General features: G+C 49.8%; 1 protein-coding gene across 2 annotated transcripts in view; it reads left to right on the forward strand.

The window, feature by feature from the left end:
- Positions 1-8,475: 8,475 nt before the first annotated feature.
- Positions 8,476-25,288, forward strand: part of TP53BP1 (tumor protein p53 binding protein 1) — a 38,460-nt gene continuing 21,647 nt past the window's right edge. Inside the window, exons 1-7 of one of the 2 annotated variants that reach the window (XM_070763549.1) lie at positions 8,476-8,921; positions 9,210-9,279; positions 10,191-10,375; positions 11,635-11,740; positions 14,594-14,685; positions 17,373-17,464; positions 22,437-23,166. In XM_070763549.1, the coding sequence (XP_070619650.1) occupies positions 8,627-8,921; positions 9,210-9,279; positions 10,191-10,375; positions 11,635-11,740; positions 14,594-14,685; positions 17,373-17,464; positions 22,437-23,166 (1,570 nt within the window). In that variant the 5' untranslated portion in view covers positions 8,476-8,626. The remainder of the gene's footprint in view (positions 8,922-9,209; positions 9,280-10,190; positions 10,376-11,634; positions 11,741-14,593; positions 14,686-17,372; positions 17,465-22,436; positions 23,167-25,288) is intronic. The other variant, XM_070763548.1, reaches the window with a different exon arrangement.

A 25,288-nucleotide genomic window follows, 5' to 3' on the forward strand; every position in this document is an offset into this window, starting at 1 on the left:
CCTCTGGAACCAACTCCCCCTGGATATCAGAGTTGCCCCCACCCTCCTTGCCTTTCGTAAGCTTCTTAAAACCCACCTCTGTCATCAAGCATGGGGGAATTGAGATATTCCCTTCCCCCTAGGCTTATAAAATTTATGCATGGTATGTCTGTATATATCATTGGTTCTTTAAATTGGGTTTTTTTTATTACTTTTAATATTAGATTTGTTTATATTGTCTTTTTACTGTTGTTAGCCGCCCCGAGTCTGCAGAGAGGGGCAGCATACAAATCTAAGAAATAAATAAATAAACCTCAGGACACACAGCAACAGTCATAAATATGAAATGGCAGCAAAGTTTTGTTCCTGCCATCATCGGGCTGCTGCGAAGGTCCTAAGTGTGAAAAGGGTGCATAAGTCACTAGAGCTATGTGCCAGCAGCAGAAAAAATACACTAAAAGGAAATTATAAATATTTAAGAGAACTGTTGAAAGGAAACTAAGATATTTTTTAAAAATTGAACTCTCAAAACGAAGAGGTGGCTTTGGAAAGGTACTTTTTTAAATACTGGAATTCGATTTGGAATTTGTTAGTAACTTACTACTATTAAACTGATTATTATTTACTCACCGATATATCTTTAGGATTTACAATTTAAAATGATTAAATTTGGATTATTAGCAAAACGAAGAGAAGCAATACTGAAGCAAGAGCGCCATCTGCTGCCAAGAGGAGAACTTTGCAAATTTGTGATTTTTTCCCCTTTTTGTTGGATATTGCCCAGCAAATAAAAAAGATTGTAAAAGATGTGGATAGTCCCCTGGATTTTCTTTTAAAATTGGTTGGACTGTAAAATGGAAATGAGTGGAGCTAAAGATACAGAGCAGACATACCAAGACATTAAATATATCATAAAAGAACAATCTACAGAGAACATAGCTGAATAGATCATATAGAACAAAAACTGGAATATATGTATGAAGGTCTTGGCATATTCGGGTTTGTTCCTGTGTAAGTTTCAGAGATTTCTGGCAACTTACATGGGAAGAAACCCAAATATGCCAAGACCTTCACACCTGTACCTGCAGTTCTTTCATCTCTATATCTAGTTCAAGCTCAAACACTTGTCACTTTTAAATATAGTCTTTTTTTAAAAAAAATCCCATAATTTCCTATTGTCAATTCTATGTATGTCTTTGGAGCTTCTCAGTCATCCAGGTGGCAACTGTCCCAAAGGAGCTTTTTCAAGGGGCAGCTGGACTTTCTGGTTTTTCATTTTTTCATTTTGCTTCCCATCCAAGAAACTTCTGGTCTGTTCTGATCTGATATGAACCGAGCTGAAGAAGTTCTTGGATGAGAAGTGAAGCATCTTGAAAGAAAAACCAGGAAGTCCAGGTGCCTCTTGACAAAGCACCTTTGAGATCATCCTGTGTGTATTTTTCATATCCTAATCAGTTGTGCCCAGTTTGGATAATTGATTTTAATGAAAATCAGATTGTAAAAACAGCGATCTTTAAGCATCTTGAAATACTACATAGTAATTATCAAAAATAAGCATCCATTTTTAAAGAAAAAAGGATATTGTCAGATCAACTCTCTCATTTTTTGCTTAAGTACCTTTCTTAATAAGACTGTGAAGGAAGCTACACAGACTTCAAATATTTGGATCTGCTTTAGAACAAAGGTAGACAATCAAAAGAACTGGAACTCTTTTGGGAAGGGGAGGCAGCGGGTGGAAGGATGGAGTTTATTCTTGCATTTTGACTGACCCTGAAGAGTCATATTAAACCACCAGCCAGCGGACGGGCGCCTCCTTCCCTGCACGGGAGGGGCTTGAGCAGAGGGGGAAGCACCGGCGGGGGATTCGCCTTCCTCCACGGAGGGAAGGGGGAGTGTTCCTGACACCGAAGCCTCAGGATCCGCTGCGGGAAGAGCCCATTAGAGTTTCGGCCGCTCCAAGGGAGGGAGGGAGGGAGGCAGGGGGAGAGGGCGAGAAGGAAGGAAGGGAAAGATGGAAAGGAGGGAGGGAGGAACGAAGGAAGGAAGGGGGAGAGGGAGAGAAGGAAGGAAGGGAGGGAGGGAAGGGGAGAGGGAGAGAAGGAAGGAAGGGAAAGATGGAAAGAAGGGAGGGAGGGAGGAACGAAGGGAGGAAGGGGGAGAGGAAGAGAAGGAAGGAAGGAAAGAAAGAAAGAAAGAAAGAGGAGGGAGGGAGGGAGGCGCAGCGCGGGGAGAGCCGGAGAGGCTTCCAGGGGAGCTGGCGGACCAACTCCGAAGGCTGCCGGGAGTGGGGGAGAGCGACCTCTACAGCCCCCTGAGAGTCTCCAAGGGGTGGTGGCCGGTAAGCCCGGGGTCCCTCCCTCCCGACCGTCGCGGGCTCCGAGCGGGGATGGGGGTTCTGCTCCGGGCGGCGGGTTGGGCTGCGTTGCCTGAAGGGGCCTTTTGGTCCCGCTGGTTGGCCGGCCCGAGAGGCCCCCCGAGCGGCTCCCCCTGGAAGCCAAGGCGGCCCCGGCGGCTCTTCCCAAGGGAACCGCCCGCCCTTTCGGCCCGCCCGCTGCTCCGGGAAAGGACGCCCTGCCTCGCTCTCTCCCCGGGCCGTCGCTGCACCGCGCGGGGCCGGGGGGGGGACACGCTGCGACTCCCCGCGGCTTCCAGACGCCCCGGCCAGAAGTCCCCTGGCTAGCTGGAGGCTGCCGGCATCGCTTCCCCGGCCGGGACCCGGGCTCGGAGGTGCGGGCGGGCTTTGGCCACTTCCAGCCGGGCGGCCCTCAGCCCAGCGTCCCCGGCCCGCCTTCCCCGCGACCGTCCCTGGCCCGGAGCGCCCCTGGCCGCTCGGCCTTCCCGGCGTCTCTGGAAGGGAGGAAGGAGGGGAGGGAGGGGGGCGTCTCTTCCCGGTCCTCCAGTCCAGCCCCCGGCCGAGCGGAGGGGCTGCGCATCGGCCTCGAGGGTCCGCCCGAAGCCCGCCGAGACTCCCCCGCGGCTCTCTCGGCAGGCGAGCGGGGCCAGGGAAGTCTGGCCAGCCGCAGAGTCCCCGCCAGCCGCTGCGGAGAGACCCGCCCGCCCCGTCGCCCGCCCGGCCCCTGTCCGAGGTGCTGAGGCCGCGGGGCTTACCGCGCTCCAGGCTGTGGCGCAGCGCCTCCCGCTCGGGCTCCGTCGCGACCTCCCCGATCAGGGCCAGCAGCGCCTGCCGCCTCCGCCCCCCGCCGCCGGCCGCCTCCATCGCCGCAGCCCCGACTGGCGCCTCGCAGCAGCCGCCCTGCCCCGCCCGCCCCGTGGACGCCTCACCGGGCTCCGAGGGGGCGGCCGCCCAGGGTGGCACGTGGCCCTGCGAGCTGGGGGGAGAGGTCGCCCCACCGCCACTGCGACACTCGCCAGCCGCTCTTTCCCCCCGCCCCCCCGCGCTCGGGAGGCGGCCGAGGACTTGCGGCGTGAGTCGAGCGGGGCGAGGGAGGAAGCGGCGAGGGGGTGCGGGCGAGGGTACGTCCCAGTTCTCGGGCGCCTCACTTGAACAGCTCGAGACCTGCAGACACGCGTCAATGAGAGGAGCCAAGAATCCCCGCGGAGGCCCCGCAGCAGAGGAGAAGACTCCGATCCCCGCAGGAGTTCGGACCTTCCGCGGATTCCAGCAGCTGCCCGTTCAGGGCAAAGCCGGGCCTGTTTGTGAAGAGCTTATAAAGCAGCTCCCCCACCCCCAGCCCGAGCCTTGGCCCGCCGGCTCCCTGTCCCTGCCTCCTCCTCATACCCACAGCGGGCCGGTCCTCTTCTCCCGTCCCAGCTGCACCCATCCATGTGTACCGGTTCACATCTTCAAAAAACGAACTCAGAAAGTAGGTGAATGTGACATAACCCTTATTTGAAGTATTGTATGCAAATTTGAATACAAAATTTATAAAACCGTTAGCAAACCATAACATATAGAGTTGATGTCTGAGAATGTGTACTTAAGAGTCGGTAGGGTTGGTTAAAGCAGTGTTCACTGCCTGGGGAATTCTGGGAGTTGAAGTCCAGATATCTTCAAGTTGCCAAGGTTGGAAAAGACAGGGTTAAAGGCTCACGGAAGAGCTCAGGGTGATTATCTTGGAAAGATCTCCAGGAGGCAATTCCCAAATTTCAGGGTGCTCCATGGGGCTGTGGTTCTTGTGACACATCTCTTTTGTGGGGGTGTCGACTGGGCCAAAGCTAAAAGTATGCTGATGTCACTCAGCTATGCATTTCTACCCTGTGTCCACTCAATGAAGCAGTGGAAGAAATGTGGCAGTGTCTGGAGGCTGTCAAGGTCGAGATGGACGTTAGTAGGCTCAGACTCAACCCCGACAAGACAGGGTGGCTGTGGGTTTTGCCTCCCAGGGACAATGGGTCCATCACCCTAGGGGGGTGTCATTGCCCCACTCAGAGAGAGTCCACAACTTGGGCGTCCTCCTCGATCCACAGCTGAGCTTACAAGACCGTCTCTCAGCTGTGGCAAGGGGGGCGTTCACAGGGTACACCTTGTGCACCAATTGCGGCCCTATCTGGACAGGGAGTCACTTCTCAGTCACTCAAGCTCTTATCACCTCGAGGTTGAATTACTGCAATGCTCTCTACATGGGGCTGTCTATGAAGATTGTTGGAGACTACAAATTGTGCAAAATGAAGCCATGAGTGCTATTGTGGGGCTCCCAAGATTCTGCCCACATCTCAACATCACTCTGTGAGCTGCACTGGTTGCCATTTGGTTTCCGGGCCCAATTCAAAGTGCTGGTTAAGACCTATAAAGCCCTACATAGCTTAGAACCAGATTATCTTTGAGATCGTCTTCTGCCTCATGTATCCTAGCGGCTGGTTAGGTCCCACAGTCGGCCTTCCCCAGGTCCCATTGGCCAAACAATGTCTTCTGGCGGGGCCTAGGGGAAGAGCCTTCTCTGTGGCGTCCCCGGCCCTCTGGAACAAACTCCCTCCAGAAATATGCACCGCCTCCTCCCTCCTGGTCTTTGGTAAAGTTTTAAGACCTACCTCTGCCGGCAGACACGGGGGCCTGGCCCGTGAGTGGTGAGACCGTCCCCAGCCGATACCAGGTATGGTTGAATTGGATGAATGCGCATGAGTGAATATAGGGTTTTAATAGTTTTTAGTAATTTGTATAATGTTTATAATCATTTAGATTTCTTTACATATTGTTCCACTTATAATGTTCTACGCCGCCCTGAGTCGTCTCGAGAAGGGCGGCGTAGAAATCAAATCAATCAATCAATCAATCAATCAATCAATCAAATAAACAAACAAATGGACGCTCTGCTGTGGCTGTATCTGGTGGTGAGAGGAACGTCCAATTCTGTAAAGAGAACCTGGAATGTAAGTTCCATGAAATCAAGGCAAGCTGGCAGAGTAACCAAGTTCAGCAGTCCCATACCTGCTGGCACGGATGTGTTTTTAAGCTCTTCCAGAAGACTGGGAGAGTGGGAATAGTACAGATCTCCAGGGGGAGTTGATTCCAGAGGGCAAGGGCAACCACAGAGAAGGCCCTTCCCCTAGGGCCCACCAGCCAACATTGTCTGGCTGACGGACCTGGAGAAGGCCGACCCTGTGGGCCCTAACTGGTCGATGGGATACATGAGGCAAGAGACGGTCCCATAGGTAATCAGATCGTAAGCCATGTAGGGCTTTAAAGGTCAACACCAACACTTTGAATTGTGTTGGGAGACTAGTTGGCAACCAATGCAGCTCATGGAGTGATGGTGTATATCATCTGCGCGTTTGCTGTTTGGCAAATTGCTGGGAAGCAGAGGCCTTTTTTTCTTGTTCATATAATTATCATCTTTTATTGAGGAGCATCTTCCTGTTAACCAAATTCCTAAATATTTGATCCTCTTAGTTTGTAATCCCATTTCCTCTTCTAATTCTTTTTTCTAGTTCATTGTTAAATTTTAAACTAACATTTTAATCTTTTCTTTGTTAATTTTAAGGTCCGATACCTCTCCAGAGTTTTCTATTTTAAAAAATAAAATAGGGCGAGTTTCCAGTGGTTCCTCAATAAAAAAGACCAGATCATCAGCGAAAGCCTGAACTTTATATTCTTGCTTTTAAATCCTTGTTCCTTTTATATCTTGATTTGCTCTGATTCTAATAGTGTTTCTAAAGTCAGTATAAAAAATAGAAGTGACAATGAGCATCTCTGGTAGACTCCTTTCCTGATTTGAAATGTAATATTCCCATTGAATAATATATTTGCCTTTGGAGTAATATGTATTGCTTCAATCATATCCCCAAATTTATCTCCAAAATTCATGCCTCCAATTTGCTGAACCATAAATTTAGACCATCAAAGGCCTTTTGAGCATCCAAAAAGACTAGGGCCACTTGTTTTTCTAGGTGGGCTTTATAGTACTCTAATATATTCACTACTATTCTGGTCTGGGTGTATACTTTCATTTAATATTTCATTTTATTTTTCTGCTATGATGTTAGAGGAATGTTTGGTAGGGAAGGTTTGCCTTTTTGCCAATGACTCTAAAGTGTGCAATAGGTTGATATTCCTGGAGGCGTCTGTAAAATGGCAAATGATTTAGCTTTACTAGACAAGTGGTCAAAGCAATGGAAACTGCAGTTTAATGTTTCCAAATGTAAAATAATGCAATTGGGCAAAAGGAATCCTCAATCGGAGTATTGTATTGACAGTTCTGTGCTAGCAAAAACTTCAGAAAAGGATTTATGGGTAGTGATTTCTGACTGTCTCAAAATGGGTGAACAGTGCGGCCAGGCGGTAGGGAAAGCAAGTAGAAGGCTTGGCTGCATAGCTAGAGGTATAGCAAGCAGGAAGAGGGAGATTGTGATCCCGCTGTATAGAGCACTGGAGAGACCCCATTTGGAATACTTGTGTTCAGTTCTGAGACCTCACCTACAAAAATATATTGACAAAATTGAATGGGTTCAAAGACGGGCTACAAGAATGGTGGAAGGTCTTAAGCATAAAACTTATCAGGAAAGACTTAATGAACTCAATCTATATAGTCTGGAGAACAGAAGGAAAAGGGGGGACATGATGGAAACATTTAAATGTTAAAGGGTTAAATAAGGTTCAAGAGGGAAGTGTTTTTAATAGGAAAGTGAACACAAGAACAAGGGGGCACAATATGAGGTTAGTTGGGGGAAAGATCAGAAGCAACAGAGAAAATATTATTTTACTGAGAGTAGTAGATTCATGGAACAAACTTCCAGCAGACGTGGTTGGTAAATCCACAGTAACTGAATTTAAACATGCCTGGGATAAACATATATCCATCCTAAGATAAAATAAAGTAAATAGTATAAGGGCAGACTAGATGGACCATGAGGTCTTTTTCTGCCATCAATCTTCTATGTTTCTATGAGAAATGGACATGGAAAAAAAATTGGGAAGGGATTCCAACAAGACTGTACAGTATACTGTCACCCTGCCTATTTAACTTATCTGCAGAGCACATCATGAGAAAGGCGGGGCTAGATGAATGAAAAATTGGAATTAAGATTGCCGGGAGAAATATCAACCATCTCAGATATGCAGATGCTACCACTTGAATGGCAGAAAGTGAAGAGGAACCAAAGAGCCTCTTGATGCGGGTGAAGACAGAGAGTGCGAAAGCTGGCATGAAGCTCAACATTAAGAAAGCCAAGATCATGGCATCTGGCCCTCTCCATTCCTGGCAGATAGATGGGGAAGAAATTGGGCAAATTATTTTCCTGGGCTTCGGGATCACCACAAATGGGGCTGCAGGCAAGAAATTAAAAGACGCTAGTTCCTGGGGAGGAAAAGGATGGGAAATCTAGACAGCATACTAAAAAGCAGATGCATGGCCCTGCCAACAAAAGGGCCCATGGTCAAGGGTGCATAGTTTCCCCAGTAGCAATTGGGCGGCTTTGAACTCTGGGGCTGGAGGGGACTCCTGACAGTCCCTCGGATGGCAAGGCGGTCCAATTGGTCAGTCCTCGAGGCGATCCACCCCCGCTGCTCTCTCGAAGGCCGGACGCTGCGGACGAAACTCAAAAGACTTAAGGGGCCACCTAATGAGAAGGAAGGAAGGCAGGCCTGGCTGGAGAACAGCCCGAGATGCAGCCGGCCGGAGAACTTCGAGGGACTCCGGGAGGGACGGTGGAGGGCAGGGAGGCCTGGAGGGAGGCGGTCGGCGGGACGGACACGGCTGGGCCCCCAACAACGCCGCCGCGTCTCAGCCCAGAAGGGACGGAAGCCCCATAGGAGCCCCTTCTGTCCGAGGCGGCGGGGCGCGCGGACGCCTGGGCGGATTCCATCCCCCTGAGGGCAGGTGGCCCCGCCTACCTCCGCCCCTCAGATGTGTCTCCCCCACCCGTCTTAGCCGCTCCCTCAGTTGGAAAAGGGCGTGGCGCCCCTCCCGCTCCGGGGACGCCGCCCCGCTTGACTAGGGAAGGGACTCCGGGAGGGGGGCGAAGAGAGGAGCCCGCTCCCGCTCCCCGTGGAGTCCCAGCCCGGGCCGCCCCTCCCGCCCTGGGAAGGCCCCGCCCGCCGCTAACGGGCTCGCGGCTCGCACGGAGGGGGCCGCGGGGACCCTGCTGCGCCTGCGCACGTGCATCCCCGGGAAGGGGGGGCCGCGCGAGCGCCCCGCGGCTGCGCAGATCTGCCTCATCGCCCCGCCCCCCCCGCCTCGCCGCCGGTGCCGCCATGGACCCTTCGGGCTCGGCCTGCTCGATGGGCGACACGCCTCGCCTGCTGGTGGAGGACTCGCAGCCGGAGCCGGAGCGGGGCGGGGGGGCGCTGAGCCCGGTGCTGGGGCTCCCGGGGGCCGGTGGAGGGGAGGGGCGGGCGGACGGTGCCCTCCTCCGCCTCGCGGCGCCCCCGCCCGGCCTGGATGGGGAGCGCGCGCAGGAGCGGGACGAGGCCGGCGGGGGCGGCGGCGGAGAGGCGGCCTGGCGAAATGGGCCCCCTTCCCCTTTGCCGGCCCAGCCTCGCGATGGCGGTAAGCGGGCCCGGTGGGCGCGGCCGGGAGGAGGGGGAGCCCCGGGTCAAATCCAGGCCGCGGCGTCCGTCCACAGGGGCTCTGCGGCCGATGCGCGCCTGGACGTGCTGATGGCCCCGTTGGCCTCCCAGGAGCTGCGAGAGCGCCCAGCGCAGCCTGCGGGAGCTTCGCGGCCTCTCCCGCCCCCTCCCCGGCTCTGGTCCGGCTCCTCTCCGGCGCCGGTGGCGTCAGGGAGGCCGTTTCAGAACTCCTGCGATAACCGACCCTCAATCCCCGCTTCTTCCCTAGTGCCACCTGCCGACCCAGAGAAAGCGGGCTGCCCCCCAGGAAGGGAATCCAGCCGGGAGTCTCCGGAAAGGTAAATGGCTCCTCTTTCTCTTCCCCTCAGCTGGGCAGCTCAGCACAACTGAAAGAAATGCAGGCGGAGGGGGCCCAAAGGAGCCCGGGGGTGGGGCTCCTCTTTTGCAAAAGCCCTTCTAGGCCACTGGGGCGGGGGTCCAAAATTCCCATGTGGGGAGGGGGATCTCATTCAAGAAGCTAGGCCTTGCGTGTGTGTGTGTGGGGGGGTCCTCTTGCAGGGCCCTGGGAGACGGTGCCGTTGAAGGGGGGACCCTGAGCCAGGCCAGGCCGGTGGGGAGACCCTGAGGGAGGCGGGGGATTCCTCGAGGGACTGGACCTTGACAAGAGATAGGCAGGTGGAAGGAACCATGCAGACAGACAGACTCAGAGAGTGTCTTACTCCTGCCATTAAGATGCTTTTCCTCCTTTTCCCCTGGAATTTCCTTCCTGAACCTGAGGATTATTGTGACTCTGGGATGAAGGATGCTGTTGGTCTGTTTAGCATCCCTTCAGGCCATTGACATACGCCACCACAATTCCTTTCTTCTCCGGGCTAAGTGACCCGGTTTCTCTCAATCCTTTCTCAGATGACCTGGTTTGCAGTTCTCTCTAACTACCTGCAATTGAAATGCCTAAACTCTCTCAGCCTCACCTGTATGTGTGATGTGTGTCCCATTTGTTTTGATTGCTTGAAGAGTGACTATTTGGTGCCTGTGGGAAACATTTGTTACATAGAAACATAGAAGTCTGACAGCAGAAAAAGACCCCATGGTCCATCTAGTCTGCCCTTATACTATTTTCTGTATTTTATCTTAGGATGGATCTATGTTTATCCCAGGCATGTTTAAATTCAGTTACTGTGGATTTATCTACCACGTCTGCTGGAAGTTTGTTCCAAGTATCTACTACACTTGTTCTTGAATTCCCCAGTGCGAGCTCCGTGTCCAGCCACGTCCCTGGAGTAATGCAGCCCCATAAGGAAGCTCCGGAGATCCCGGCGCCTGCCTGTCTCCCCCTGGAGAGGACACCCCCGGTGAAGAACCCTTGGTCCTTGGAGGAGGCTGAGGCTGTCTCTTCGACACAGGAGGACATGTTTGGCCAGAACAGCTCCACAGGTGACCTGAGAGTTGTGATCTCTTCCTTGCCCAGGGTCACCACTCTGAAGTCAGGCTGGCCTCTTTTGCTTACCCCGGTACTTGAGGAGCAGGTGACCACTGAGAGAGGAGGCCACCTGGAGGTCCAGAGCCACCTGGGGCCCCACAAGTGACTCCTTTCTCTAGACCAACTTTTTAATGAATAGTAATTTTAAGCAGGATGGTGAGAAAGATTTTACAGACAGTGTATGTCTTGTGAGCTAAGTGTAAGTGGAATGAAAACCTCTTGGTCCTGTCCCATCACTTTGGGGAGAGCAGCCAGAGCCTGCTGTTCAGAGCTGAAATGCCAGCCCCCCCCCCCCCCACCGGCAGAGACAGAAAGGGGGGGAGGCGCTTAGCGGTCTCATTTCAGATGGAATGTTGAATGCCCACTTGCACTTCTTGCACCACCAAAACATCGGTTTTCAGCATGATAAGCAAGTAAATGTATTGTTGTTGCCACCGGTTGTTCCAAAGTGAACATTGGAGCATTTATTATTTATTGATGATTTGATTTGATTTGATTTGTATGCCGCCCTTCTTCGTAGACTCGGGGCGGCTAACAACAGTAATAAAAACAGCATGTAACAATCCAATACTAAAACAACTAAAAAAAAACCTTATTATAAAACCAAACATACATGCAAACATACCATGCATAAAATTGTAAAGGCCTAGGGGGAAAGGATATCTCAGTCCCCCCATGCCTGGCGGCAGAGGTGGGTTTTAAGGAGCTTACGAAAGGCAAGAAGGGTGGGGACAATTCTAATCTCTGGGGGGAGTTGGTTCCAGAGGGCCATGGCCGCCACAGAGAAGGCTCTTCCCTTCCCTGTGCAGACAGCTTTGAATATCAGCAGTGATGAACAGGGCTGTGGGTTTCTCAAAGCGGAGGGGGTCTTGTCATTCCCCTGTGGCATCTGGAGAGCCCCAGTTCTCGGGCACTAGATTCTCTCCTGACTGGCTTCTCAGGAAGCAGCTTCTCCAGGCGAAGATGTTGAATTTAGTTCCATTTATATAACTTCTAAGATGTCCAATTCCTAGTGGATTCTGGGCAGCGTACAATCCCATTTCCTGAGTGCTGGAGAATGTGAGGCCTCTCCCAGCCAGCCACAGCCAGCCATGCGGAGGGTCAGAGGTCTTTTGCAGTTTGGGGTAGGTGCAGGAAAGCAGCCCTGGCCGCTGGGACCTGGGTTTTGAGGCGACTCTCATGTGTATTTTGATTTCAATTGGAATAACTCCAGGCAGTGGATGCGCCCTGTCAAGACTGGAAGAGGCCAGTCCCCCCTTATCCACTCCGCCCGATCCTCTGCACGTCCTTCAGCTCTCTGGCCAGGGGCCTCTTTCCAAGTAAGTCTTTCCGATGGATGCCTGCTCCTTTATTTATTTTTATTTATTTATTAATTACATTTGTATGCCACCTCTCTCCGCAGACTCGGGGCGGCTAACAGCAGTAAAAAAAAAACAAATATAACAAATCTAATATAAAAAGTAATTTAAAAAACCCCAATTTAAGAGACCAATCATACAAACAGACATACCATGCATAAATGTTATAAGCCTAGGGGGAAGGGAATATCTCAATTCCCCCATGCCTGACGACAGAGGTGGGTTTTAAGGAGCTTACGAAAGGCAAGGAGGGTGGGGGCAACCCTGATATCCGGGGGGAGTTGGTTCCAGAGGTCGGGGCCACCACAGAGAAGGCTCTTCCCATGGGTCCCGCCAAACTACATTGTTTAGTCAACGGGACCCGGAGAAGGCCAACTCTGTGGGACCTCACCGGTCGCTGGGATTCGTGCAGCAGAAGACGGTCCCAGAGATATTCTGGTCCGATGCCATGAAGGGCTTTATAGGTCATAACCAACACTTTGAATTGTGACAGGAAACTGATTGGCAACCAATGCAGACTGCGGAGTGTTGGTGTGACATGGGCGTATTTATGAAAGCCCATGATAGCTCTCGCAGCTGCATTCTGCACGACCTGAAGTTTCCGAACACTTTTCAAAGGTAGCCCCATGTAGAGAGCGTTACAGTAGTTGAGTCTCGAGGTGATGAGGGCGTGAGTGACTGAGCAATGAGTCCCGGTCCAGATAGGGCCGCAACTGGTGCACCAGGCGGACCTGGGCAAACGCCCCCCTCGCCACAGCTGTCAGATGGTTCTCTAATGTGAGCTGTGGATCGAGGAAGACGCCCAAGTTGCGGACCCTCTCTGAGGGGGTCAATGATTCCCCCCCCCAGGGTAATGGACGGACAGATGGGCTTGTCCTTGGGAGGCAAAACCCACAGCCACTCCATCTTATCAGGGTCTTAACTTTGTGTCCTTCCTGTTGAGATGCCTTTATAGGCGTCTGACTTTTGGGGTGGCTCCTTATTTGATCACCTCCTTTGCTTTGCTGCCCCTTCTCCCTCCTCCTTTTTGGGTTCCATGATTTGTTTGGGTTCTGGCTCTTCTCTGAAAATTTGAGGTGTGTAAAATAAGAACCTAAGAAGAGCCCTGCTGAATCAGGCCAAAGCCCATCGAGTCCAGTATTCTGTGTCACACAGTGGCCCACCAATTGTCCATGGGAATCTTGAGCAGAAAGAAAAGGCAAGACCCTCCCTTTCCTCTGACCCCCAACAAATGGTACTCAAGGGAATCCTGCCTTCCTCAACCAACGTAGAGGCGGCACATCCGTTTCAATAACCACCTATGATACACTTGGCATCCATGAATCTGTCTAATCCTGCCTTGAAGCTATCCAGGCTGACAGCTGTCACTATCTTGTTTCAAGGTTGGCTCTAAAACTTGAAATTACAGTGATCCCCCGCTCGTTGCGAGGGTTCCGTTCCAGGACCCCCCGCAACGAGCGGGTTTTCGCGAAGTAGCGCTGCGGAAGTAAAAACACCATCTGCGCATGTGCAGATGGTGTTTTTACTTCCGCAGCGCTAGCGAGGAGCCGAAGATTGGGGGCGGCGCGGCTGTTTTAAAACGTCGCCGCCGGCATGGGGGGCTTGCCAGCACCCCCCGGACCCCCAACCCAGGTTTGGGGGGCTGCTAGGAAGCCCCCCATGCTGGCGGCGATGTTTTAAAACAGCCGCCCCGCCCCCAATCTTCGGCTCCTCGCTAGCGGGCAGGCAGGCGGCGGACAAGCCGTTCGCTGGCGCCGCTCGCTCGCGCTTCCCAGCTGAGTCCTGAAGCGAATTCGCTTCAGGACTCAGGTGGAAAGCGGCGAGAATGAACGGCGTGGGCGCGGGACGTGCGAGCGGGGCGGCGGACAAGCCGTTCGCTAGCGCTCGCTCTCGCCGCTTTCCAGCTGAGTCCTGAAGCGAATTCGCTTCAGGACTCAGGTGGGAAGCGGCAAGAATGAACGGCGTGGGTGCGGGACGCACGAGCGGGCGGCGGACAAGCCGTTCGCTAGCGCTCGCTCTCGCCGCTTTCCACCTGAGTCCTGAAACGAATTCGCTTCAGGACTCAGGTGGGAAGCGGCGAGAATGAACGGCGTGGGCGGGCGAAGGGCGGGCGGCAGCGAGGAGTTTGCGTGGGCGGTGGGGAAACTCCTTGCTGATGCTCGCCCTCCCGCCAGCAAGAGGGGGAAGACCCAGGGAAGCCGCCCAGCAGCTGATCTGCCGGGCGCCATCTACGCATGCGTGCCCATAGAAAAAAAGGGCACGCATGCTCAAATGGTGTTTTGACTTCCGGGTTCAAAAATCGCAAATTACCCTGTTCGCAATGGTCGGGGACGCAATAACCGGGGGATCACTGTACTTGCAGCCCATTTTGAAGTTGGGCTGTCAGATCTGGAGACCAGAACACTTGTGCTCTGAGATGGTTTGGTTGAGGACGGAGGCCTTTGCTCTCCTATTCCTCCAGCCTTGTGTTTGTCTTCCGATGGTCGAAGTAGAAGGACGGGGTGTAGCTGGAGATTTTATTTTATTTATTTTATTTATTCAATTTTTATGCCGCCTTTCTCCTTAGACTCGGGGCGACTTTACAACATGTTAGCAATAGCACTTTTTTAACAGAGCTAGGCTATTGCCCCCACAATCTGGGTCCTCATTTTACCCACCTCGGAAGGATGGAAGGCTGAGTCAACCTTAAGCCGGTGATGAGATCTGAACTGCTGACCTTCAGATCTACAGTCAGTTTCAGTGGCCTGCAGTACAGCACTCTACCTGCTGCGCCACCCCGGCTCAGATCTTCATCTGTTTTTTCTTCCTCCTTAGTTGTGCTTCGGGTCTTGCGAAAACAACTTCTGATGTCTTACAACCAGTGCCTTTTATCCTCCCAAGAAGCCCAACCGAACAAGAGGCAGAAGGTACGTCATCCCCTTTTGCCAGATGAGTTTGGCCAGGATCAGTTACGATGGTTCTGTCATGGGGATGTCCTGGTTCTCTCTCCTTGGTCCTTGGGGGGAAAGGCCCCGAGGACTGACTTGACCTTACATTTGGAGTGGCGGTGCAGCGCAGCAGTCAGGGGTTTCCTTTACTTGCTCTAACTGAAGGAATGCACCCTCCCTGTTTTCGTTTAGGAAAATTTACATGGCCGCCCAACTCACTCACAATGACTTTGGGAGACGTACCAAAGCAAAACCTCAAAAGTAGAAGCCCAGAAGCCTTTGCCCCCCTGGTGACGACAACCAGACAGGCCATTTAGTGGGTTCTATGTTAGCACCCTCGGTTCCCTTAGGCCCCCTGACAAAATCATGTTTTCAAAGAAAGAGAATATGAAGCCACCACAAAGAAGGCTCTTCTTGATTCCCCTAGATCAGTGGTGTCAAACTCAAGGGACGGGGCCTGGATCCAGCCCGTGGGATGCTTAGAAGCCAAAGACTGGTCCATGGGGCCTCTGACAAAATCGTGTCTTCAAAGGGGTCCTTTGAAAGAGAATATGAAGCCACTGCAAAGAAGGCTCTTCTTGATTCCCTTAGATCAGTGGTGTCAAACTCAAGGGGCGGGGCCTGGATCCAGCCCGTGGGATGCTTAGAAGCCAAAGACTGGTCCATGGGGCCTCTGACAAAATCATGTCTTCAAAGGGGTCCTTTGAAAGAGAATATGAAGCCACCGCAAAGAAGGCTCTTCTTGATTCCCTTAGATCAGTGGTGTCAAACTCAAGGGGCGGGGCCTGGATCCAGCCCGTGGGATGTTTAGAAGCCAAAGACTGGTCCATGAGGCCTCTGACAAAATCATGTCTTCAAAGAGAATATGAAGCCACCACAAAGAAGGCTCTTCTTGATTCCCCTAGTTCAGTGGCGTCAAACTCAAGGGGCGGGGCCTGGATCCAGCCCGTGGGATGCTTAGAAGCCAAAGACTGGTCCATGAGGCCTCTGACAAAATCATGTCTTCAAAGAGAATATGAAGCCACCGCAAAGAAGGCTCTTCTTGATTCCCCTAGTTCAGTGGCGTCAAACTCAAGGGGCGGGGCCTGGATCCAGCCCGTGGGATGCTTAGAAGCCAAAGACTGGTCCATGAGGCCTCTGACAAAATCATGTCTTCAAAGAGAATATGAAGCCACCGCAAAGAAGGCTCTTCTTGATTCCCCTAGTTCAGTGGCGTCAAACTCAAGGGGCGGGGCCTGGATCCAGCCCGTGGGATGCTTAGAAGCCAAAGACTGGTCCATGGGGCCTCTGACAAAATCATGTCTTCAAAGGGGTCCTTTGAAAGAGAATATGAAGCCACCACAAAGAAGGCTCTTCTTGATTCCCCTAGATCAGTGGTGTCAAACTCAAGGGGCGGGGCCTGGATCCAGCCCGTGGGATACTTAGAAGCCAAAGACTGGTCCATGGGGCCTCTGACAGTGAAAATGGAGGCCACAAGGACCATGGCCAGCCCTCCCAAACTCTTGTTTTCACCAGCAAAGGATTGCAGGAAGCCACTGCAGCTGAAAACGGAGCCCGGGGCCCTTTTTGCTGGCAGAGGCACCCCCGACCCTGATCACACCCATCCTGGCCTCCCCCTAACGTAGCCCTCAATGACATCAGGTTTGACACCCCTGCACTAGATGGACCTCCTTGAGAAAAGGGACCTGTAGCAGACCCTGCCTCCCCCATTCTGGGGGTGGGGAGTTGCATTTAACCAGTCCTTCCAATGATCTGACTCCAAGCCTGGTAGGACTTTGAAGGTTGATAACCAGCGCATTGAATTGTGCCCAGAAGCAGATCAGGAACCAGCGCAGCCCCTGCCAGAAAGCTGAAGGGTGTGCCAATTTAGACTGGCGCAAGGGCATCGCATTTGAACCAGTGGAACTAAGTGAAAGTTCTGGGGGCTTTTCAAGGACAGCCCCGTAGGGAATATATCGCGGCACTCAGAGTGCAGTCCGTTTTCTAGAGCAGTGTTTTCAACCAGTGTGCCGCAAGACATGGTCAGGTGTGCCCCGAAGAAGGAAGCTCAGGTTCCGGTCTCACAACTTTTTGCTGAGAGAGAGAAAGAAAGCAAGAGAGAGAGAAAGTGTGAGAGAGAGAGAAAGCAAGAGAGAGAAAGAAAAGAGAGAAAGAGAGAAAACAAGAGTGAGAAAAAAAGCAAGAGAGACAGAGAAAGAGCAAGAGAGAAAGCAAGAGAGAAAGAAAGAGAGGGAGAGAGAGAAAAGGAGAGGAAGGGAGAGAGAGAGAGAGAGAAATGAGCAAAAAGGGGAGGAAAAAAGAGAAATGAGAAAATGATTGAGACAGAGAATGAGAGGAAAGAGAGAGAAACAAAAGCGAGAGAGAAGTGACTCTTGATTTAAAGCATATGATAAAAAGCACCCAAAGAATAAGAGAGAAAATCCCCCCAGCCCTCACCTGTTTTTTGAAATGGTTCAAGAGGGTGTATACACACACACACACAAGGGGGGAGGAGACAGGGATGGAAAAAGAGAGGAGAGTGTCTTAGGGTGTCATTTTGTGTCATTTTGGTTGGTGGTGTGCCCCAGGATTTTGTAAATGTAAAAAATGTGCCGTGGGTCAAAAAAGGTTGAAAAATCACTGTTCTAGAGGTTCTAATTTTCCCCCCTTTTCACAATTTTAACTAGGAAAGCAGGAAAGCCCACCCGTGGAGGCTGCAGACTCTGTTCCGGTTCCTCAAGACTCACTTGTGCTGCCATCCCAGCCCGAGTTCTCTCACGTGAGTGACTTCCTGGGCAGCTGCTCCTGCTGCTGGGATGAATGCAGGCAGCGGCCAGACAAAGGGTCCAGGGAACCGTCCCTATGCCTTCAGGCCTTTTCTGTGGCAGAAAGAATTCTGAAGAAGCCCAACGGTCAGCCTAGGAATAACATAGAAGAAGACTGACGGCAGAAAAAGACCTCCTGGTCCATCTAGTCTGCCCTTACACTATTTATTGTATTTTATCTTAGGATGGATCTGTGTTTATCCCAGGCGTGTTTAAATTCAGTGACTGTGGATTTGCCAACCACGTCTGCTGGAAGTTTGTTCCAAGGATCTACTACTCTTTCAGTAAAATAATATTTTCTCACGTTAGTTCTAATCTTTCCCCCAATCGCACTTAGACTTATATAATGCTTCACAGTGCTTTCCAGCCCTCTCTAAGAGATTTAGAAAGCCAGCCTCCTGCCCTCAACAATCTGGGGCCTCATTTTACTCATCTCAGAAATAGGGAAGGCTGAGTCAACCTTGAGCCAGTGAGAATAGAACTGGTAACCTGCATTCTAACCACTGCACCCACCCATCTCCTGGGAGGGGTGGGGGGTTCTTTAGCCCTTTCCCTAAAAGGAAAGCCTTTCTTGCTGAATAATAATAATAATAATAACAACAACAACAACAACAACAACAACAACAACAATAATACAGTAGAACCCCGACTTACGAGACTAATTGGTTCCGGAAGGAGGCTCGTAAGTCGGAACGCTCGTATGACGAAACATTGTTTCCCATAGGAAACAATGTAAAGTCAATTAATCCGTGCAAAAAAAAAAAAAAAACGCTGCCGCTGAACGCGGAAGTTAGCGTTCGGCTTCAGGAGACAGCTGCGAAGCGGCGCGCGTGTTTTAAAAGGTTGCAGCCGGCCTGGGGGGCTTGCCAGCACCCCCCCGAGCCCCCCAGTCCGGCTGCAACCTTTTAAAACACGCCCCAGCTCTTATCTCGAGTAGCTCGTAAGTAGAGCTGCTCGTATGTCGAGGTTCCACTGTATATTAGATTTGTATGCCGCTCCTCTCCAAAGACTCAGGGCGGCTCACAGCAATGATAAACAATGTACAAGGAATCTAATAATTAATAATCGAATAATTAATAATTAAATATGGCTAAAAACTATCATTAAAAAAAAATACTACTCAGTCATAACCATACATAAATCTTACTAGCCAAGGGATAGATCATTTATTTATCTATTTAGTTATTTATTTGTTTGTTTGTTTATTTTTTTATTTATTCAATTTTTATGCCGCCCTTCTTAGACTCAGGGTGGCTTACAACATGTTAGCAATAGCACTTTTTTAACAGAGCTACCGTAGGCTATTGCCCCCACAATCCGGGTCCTCATTTTACCCACCTCGGAAGGATGGAAGGCTGAGTCAACCTTGAGCCAGTGATGAGATTTGAACCGCTGACCTTCAGATCTACAAGTCAGCTTCAGTGGCCTGCAGTACAGCACTCTACCTGCTGCGCCACCCCGGCTCTATTACCCCATGCCTGGCGACATAGATGAGTTTTCAGAATCTTGCGGAAGGCGAGGAGGGTGCGGGCAGTTCGAATCTCCGGGGGGAGTTGATTTCAGAGGGCCGGGGCCGCTACAGAGAAGGCTTTTCCCCTGGTTCCCGCCAGACATTGTTTAGTTGACGGGACCCAGAGAAGGCCAACTCTGTGGTACCTAATCAGCCGCTGGGATTCGTGCGGCAGAAGGCGGTCCCGTAGGTATTCTGGCCCATTTGTGGCAGAGGAGAGAAGAATTATGTTTATGGACTTTTAAAAATCATATTAAAAGTTTTTTTAAATGAAGATAAAAACTAATACAACCTAATGTAAAATAAGGAGAAAAAAAAGAAAAGGCTAAACAGGCAAGAAAGGAAAATAGAAAAGAAAGAAAAAAGATTCTAGCCTCTCCCTCAAAGGTGCTTTTTCAAGAGGCAATTTGACTTTCCGGTTTTTCTTTGAAAACGTTTTGCTTCTCATCCAAGAAACCATAAATCATACGTTCATTTTTTTCTGTTCTGTCTATAAGACGTTTCCAGTCAACAATAAGGTTACATATAGAAACATAGAAGTCTGATGGCAGAAAAAGACCTCATGGTCCATCTAGTCTGCCCTTATACTATTTTCTGTATTTTATCTTAGGATGGATCTATGTTTATCCCAGGCATGTTTAAATTCAGTTACTGTGGATTTACCGTATTTTTCGCTCTATAAGACGCACCTGCTGATAAGACGCACCTAGATTTTAGAGGAGGAAAATAGAAAAAAAATATTTGAGCCAAAAAGTGGGCTAAAATATTTATTACAATAACAGAATAACTTAACAGCTGGGAAGCGGGTTCGGGGGGGTGCTGGGAAGCCCCCCAGGCCGGCTGCGATCTTTTAAAACAGCCGCGCCGCTTCTCAGCTGACTCCTGAAGCGCGGAAGTTCGCTTTTGGCTTCAGGAGTCAGCTGAGAAGCGGCGCGGCTGTTTTAAAAGATCGCAGCAGGCCTGGGGGGCTTTCCAGCACCCCCCCGAACCCCCAACTCGGAACCGCGTTCAGACGATTTCCCCCCCCCCTGTCCCCGTCCCTGCGCCCCCTCTGCTCCAGCGCCTCCCCCCCCTCCCTGCCTGCATCTTCGCTCCATAAGACGGGGCTGATTTTTCATCCTACTTTGGGAGGGAAAAAACTGCGTCTTATGGAGCGAAAAATACGGTATCTACCACATCTGTTGGAAGTTTGTTCCAAGGATCTACTACTCTTTCAGTAAAATAATATTTTCTCATGTTGCTTTTGATCTTTCCCCCAACTAACATATGGTCTTTTCTGTCATCAAAGAAGTCAATTTGGCCATTTCAGCAAGTTGTGTCATCTTTTATCACATACCAAAAAAAGCTCCATGACTTTTTTCCAGCTGTGGCCATCAGTCCCAAAAGAAAAACATCTGGTCTCAGTTATATATTAATCTTTCCTCTGAATCAGCACGTGCATTTGAATCCGAAATATTTACCGTGTCCAAATTTCCAATGTGAAGTTGAATGCCTGTATACATCCTAGACAATTTCTCTGGTTGTGAACGTTCTTTTTAACGTTACAAGTACAGTAGTCCTTGGTTTACAACAGTTCATTTAGTGACTGTTCAAAGGTACAACGGCACTGATAAATGTGACTTATGACCATTTTCCCCCCTTGCAATCACTGCAGCCCCCCACTCCGGTGGTCTCAGGATTAAAAGTCAGGATTAAAAGTCTGGCAGCTGACTTGTATCTATGGTGGTTGGAATATGTGATGGTCTTTTGCAACCATCTGACCAGCAAACTCAGTGGGGAAATGAGATTCACTTAACAACTCTTTAAGTTGTTTGCTAACTTAACAAATGCGATGATTCATTAAGAACTCTGGAAAGAAAAGTCATAAAACAGGGCCAACTCACATTATTATTATTATTATTATTATTATTATTATTATTATTATTATTATTAATTGGATTTGTATGCCGCCCCTCTCCGCAGACTCGGGGCGGCTAACAACAATGATAAAAAAAACAACATGTAACAATCCAATTTAATAAAACAACTAAAAACCCTTATTATAAAAACCAAACATACACACAAACATACCATATATCTTGTAATGGCCTAGGGGAAGGAATATCCTAACTCCCCCATGCCTGGCGACAAAGTGGGTCTTGAGTAATTTGCGAAAGACAAGGAGGGTGGGGGCCATTTTAATCTCTGGGGGGAGTTGGATGTTTCCCTTAGCGACATACATTTTGGGCTCAGTTGTGATCATAACTCAAGGACTACCTGTATAACACCACAAATTTCAATCCTTTCAACCGATATTTTCCTGTTGTTCAATCTGCATATCTTGATCAGAAATTTTAACGCTTGTATTTTAAGCTCAGCATTGTTCAAAACCATGATTTTATCGGAACCAAGGGGCGCCAAACTTGCGGCGTGTCATGTGACATATTGCGACTCCCCCCCTCTGCTGAAACGGGAATGGGCGTGGCCAGTGCGTGGACCGCAAGTCTGCCACCCTGATCTAAGCCTTACTGATAACTGTAAATAAGAAAACCATTTACGAAATCCCGCTCCCACCAGCGCTGGGCCAAACCTCTCTTGGGTTTGCTTTACACTCTCCTGGACAAAGTTGCAGTGTCCGTCAGGGATAGCCGGTCGGCCATAGAATTTCACTTGGGTGCTGTCTTGCTCTGGCTGTGTTGTGTGGTTGTATTTTACTCCCTTAGATAAGTGGGGCTTGGTCTAGGGGGCAGTGGGAAGAGCAGTCGTCCGTGCATCCCCCACCCCAAGTTATAAGCTTTTCTTGGTGTGTCGTGGGAGGCAGCAGGGAAGACAAAGGCTCCATCTGGGTTTGGTGTCAGCCATAAAGGCAGCTGACCCAGGGCTGCAGAGTGGCTAGAGGGACGGGACCCCTTTCCTTTTATTTATTTATTTATTGATTGATTGATTGGATTTGTATGCTGCCCCTCTCCGGAGACTCGGAGCGGCTAACAGCAACAATAAAACAGTGTACAATAGTAATCTAATACTAAAAACGATTAAAAACCCATTAATATAAAAACCGGACATACATACATACATACCATGCATAGAATTGTAAAGGCCTAGGGGGAAAGAGGATCTCAATTCCCCCATGCCTGTCGGCAGAGGTGGGTTTTAAGTAGCTTACGGAAGGCAAGGAGGGTGGGGGCAATTCTAATCTCTGGGGGGAGTTGGTTCCAGAGGGCCGGGGCCGCCACAGAGAAGGCTCTTCCCCTGGGTCCCGCCAAGCGACATTGTTTAGTTGACGGGACCCGGAGAAGACCCACTCTGTGGGACCTAACTGGTCGCTGGGATTTGTGCGGCAGAAGGCGGTCCCTGAGATAATCTGGTCCGGTGCCATGAAGGGCTTTATAGGTCATAACCAACACTTTGAATTGTGATCGGATTTTCCTTTGCAGGACCCCTTTTTCCCAACTCCAAGCGTGGAAGAAGGCCGTAAGGCGGCCGCCGAGAAAGGAGGAAGCCCCGAAGGGTCCGAAACTCCCGTAGCAGCAGCATCTGCCTCTTTTGCAGAGGACAGCTGTGTTTTGGCCCTCTCTCCCACTCAAGGCAGCCAGATGGCCACCACTGCGGAGGAGGAGAAAGAGGAAGAGACCACCGGCATGGCTCCTGCTTGTGCTTTGGAGGAGAAGCTGAGCCTCCCTGATGGCTGCAGTGAACGGGAGGCTGATGGCGAGACCTCTGCTGATGACCCTTGCAGGGACCTTGGCCATCAAGGCCGCGTGCCAAGCGAGGCATCGTTGCTCCTGGAAGAGGAGGAGACCGTCCCAGAGACTCCCTGTGAGAAGCCAGAAGAAGCCACGTTGCTGGACGAAGGACTGTCCCTTCGTTTGTCCATCTCCCAGGCCGTAGGACAAGCGGAATGTTCTGCCGATAGCGAAGCCTTTCCCCCAAACGATGTCACTGGCGAGCCGCCACGCAAGGAGCCAGGAAAGCAAGAACCAGATCCTCTGGACCGTCCCAGCAAGGCTGTGCCGGAGGCGCAGAGTCCGAGCCGGACGGTCAGTCCTGGAGCGATGCTGAAGGAGTCCGATGCCGAGCCCCAGCCGGAGGAAGGGGACAGGCCATTCCAGAAAAGAGTAACCGGCAGTTTCCCTGGAGAGATTATGAGCGCCCGTGTCCAGCCAGGTAGGAACTGACCCAAGGGCAGCAACGCCTGGGAGAGGAGACCTGGCGGCTCCCACTGGGGGTCGGAGGGAGGGGGCTCCTTTGCAGGGAAAGTTGGAAAAATTCCCTTCAATTCCCTTTCCAGTTCCATCATCATCACCATTTGTTTTTCATTTAACATAATTTTCATCACCATTTCAGACATCTTTGGCACTTCCGCTTTTCCCAAATATTGCAGTATCTCTGACATTTTTTTTCTTGGTCATATAATTTTAGAAACATAGAAACATAGAAGACTGATGGCAGAAAAAGACCTCATGGTCCATCTAGTCTGCCCTTATACTATTTTCTGTATTTTATCTTAGGATGGATATATGTTTATATGTCCCCAGGCGTTGAATTATGGGTGTGGGCACTCATGCATGTACAATTGTGCACCCTCACACTCTTTCGGCACCCGAGGGAAAAAAGATTCACCTTCACTGGGTTATAGCTAACCCCCTGACATATGCTTTGGCTGTATTGCATACATTTTGTAATGAGATCTCATCTTTTTTATTCACTTTGAAGAAGAATTCCATTTCTATTTCTATCGTTTTGATAGAAACACAGAAGACTGACGGAGAAAAAGACCTCATGGTCCATCTAGTCTGCCCTTATAGTATTTCCTGTATTTTATCTTACAATGGATATATGTTTATCCCAGGCATGTTTAAATTCAGTTACTGTGGATTTACCAACCACGTCTGCTGGAAGTTTGTTCCAAGGATCTACTACTCTTTCAGTAAAATAATATTTTCGCACGTTGCTTTTGATCTTTCCCCCAACTAACGTCAGATTGTGTCCCCTTGTTCTTGTGTTCACTTTCCTATTAAAAACACTTCCCTCCTGAACCCTATTTAACCCTTTAACATATTTAAATGTTTCAATCATGTCCCCCCTTTTCCTTCTGTCCTCCAGATTATACAGATTGAGTTCATTAAGTCTTTCCTGATACGCTTTTATGCTTAAAACCTTCTACCATTCTTGTAGCCCGTCTTTGGATCCGTTCAATTTTGTCAATATCTTTTTGTAGGTGAGGTCTCCAGAACTGAACACAGTATTCCAAATTGGGTCTCTCCAGCGCTCTATATAAGGGGATCACAATCTCCCTCTTCCTGCTTGTTATATCTCTAGCTATGCAGCCAAGCATCCTACTTGCTTTTCCTACTGCCCGACCACACTGCTCACCCATTTTGAGACTGTCAAAAATCACTACCCCTAAATCCTTCTCTTCTGAAGTTTTTGCTAACACAGAACTGCCAATGCAATACTCAGATTGAGGATTCCTTTTCCCCAAGTGCATTATTTTACATTTGGAAACATTAAACTGCAGTTTCCATTGCTTTGACCATTTATCTAGTAAATATATTGTAGATACATTCTTTATCTTTTAATATCGATTGATTCAGTGTCCATCTTACTTTTTTCTTTTCTCCCTCCCAACCTACTTTTATTGGGTTAGGGTCAGCCCATATATTCCTTTCTGTCTTGTACCTCCTGCCTATTTGTGGACATTTGTGCTCCATTCCAGGGACCTCCATGTCATATCAGTTCTGGACCATAATTGATGTCTATTTGAGTAAAATGTATACTGATTTTTCTTTGGATTTTATTTCCATGTATCCTGTATGTTTATTTCTTCTGCCTTTTTGAAAAAAGGTCCCAGGAAGAGGCGTCCTTTTTAACCTATTTTACTACTTTTGTGGGTCCAGTTTTGAAATCTCCTATCATAGTCCATTTCAATTATCTTCTTATTCAATTTTTTTTACAAAATTCTTCTTTTTTATTAATATTGCTTTTTCATTGCTTATTTGACCCCTATGACAATCATTAAGTGTCGTACCACATGATTCTTGACAAATGTATATTTTATTTTATGTACGCTGAGAGCATATGCACCAAGACAAGTTCCTTGTGTGTCCAATCACACTTGGCCAATAAAAATTCTATTCTATTCTATTCTATTCTTTGTTGTTTGGTGCATAAATTGCTATCAGAAGTATCTTTTTTTGGGGGGGTTTATAACTAACTCCAGCATCAAAATTCTTCTTCACCTGTATAGATTTGCTTAGCATTCATTGTTTCCTTCATATATAGAACC

The sequence above is a fragment of the Erythrolamprus reginae genome, chromosome 10 (assembly GCF_031021105.1).
Source record: "Erythrolamprus reginae isolate rEryReg1 chromosome 10, rEryReg1.hap1, whole genome shotgun sequence".
Lineage (NCBI taxonomy): Eukaryota > Metazoa > Chordata > Lepidosauria > Squamata > Dipsadidae > Erythrolamprus > Erythrolamprus reginae.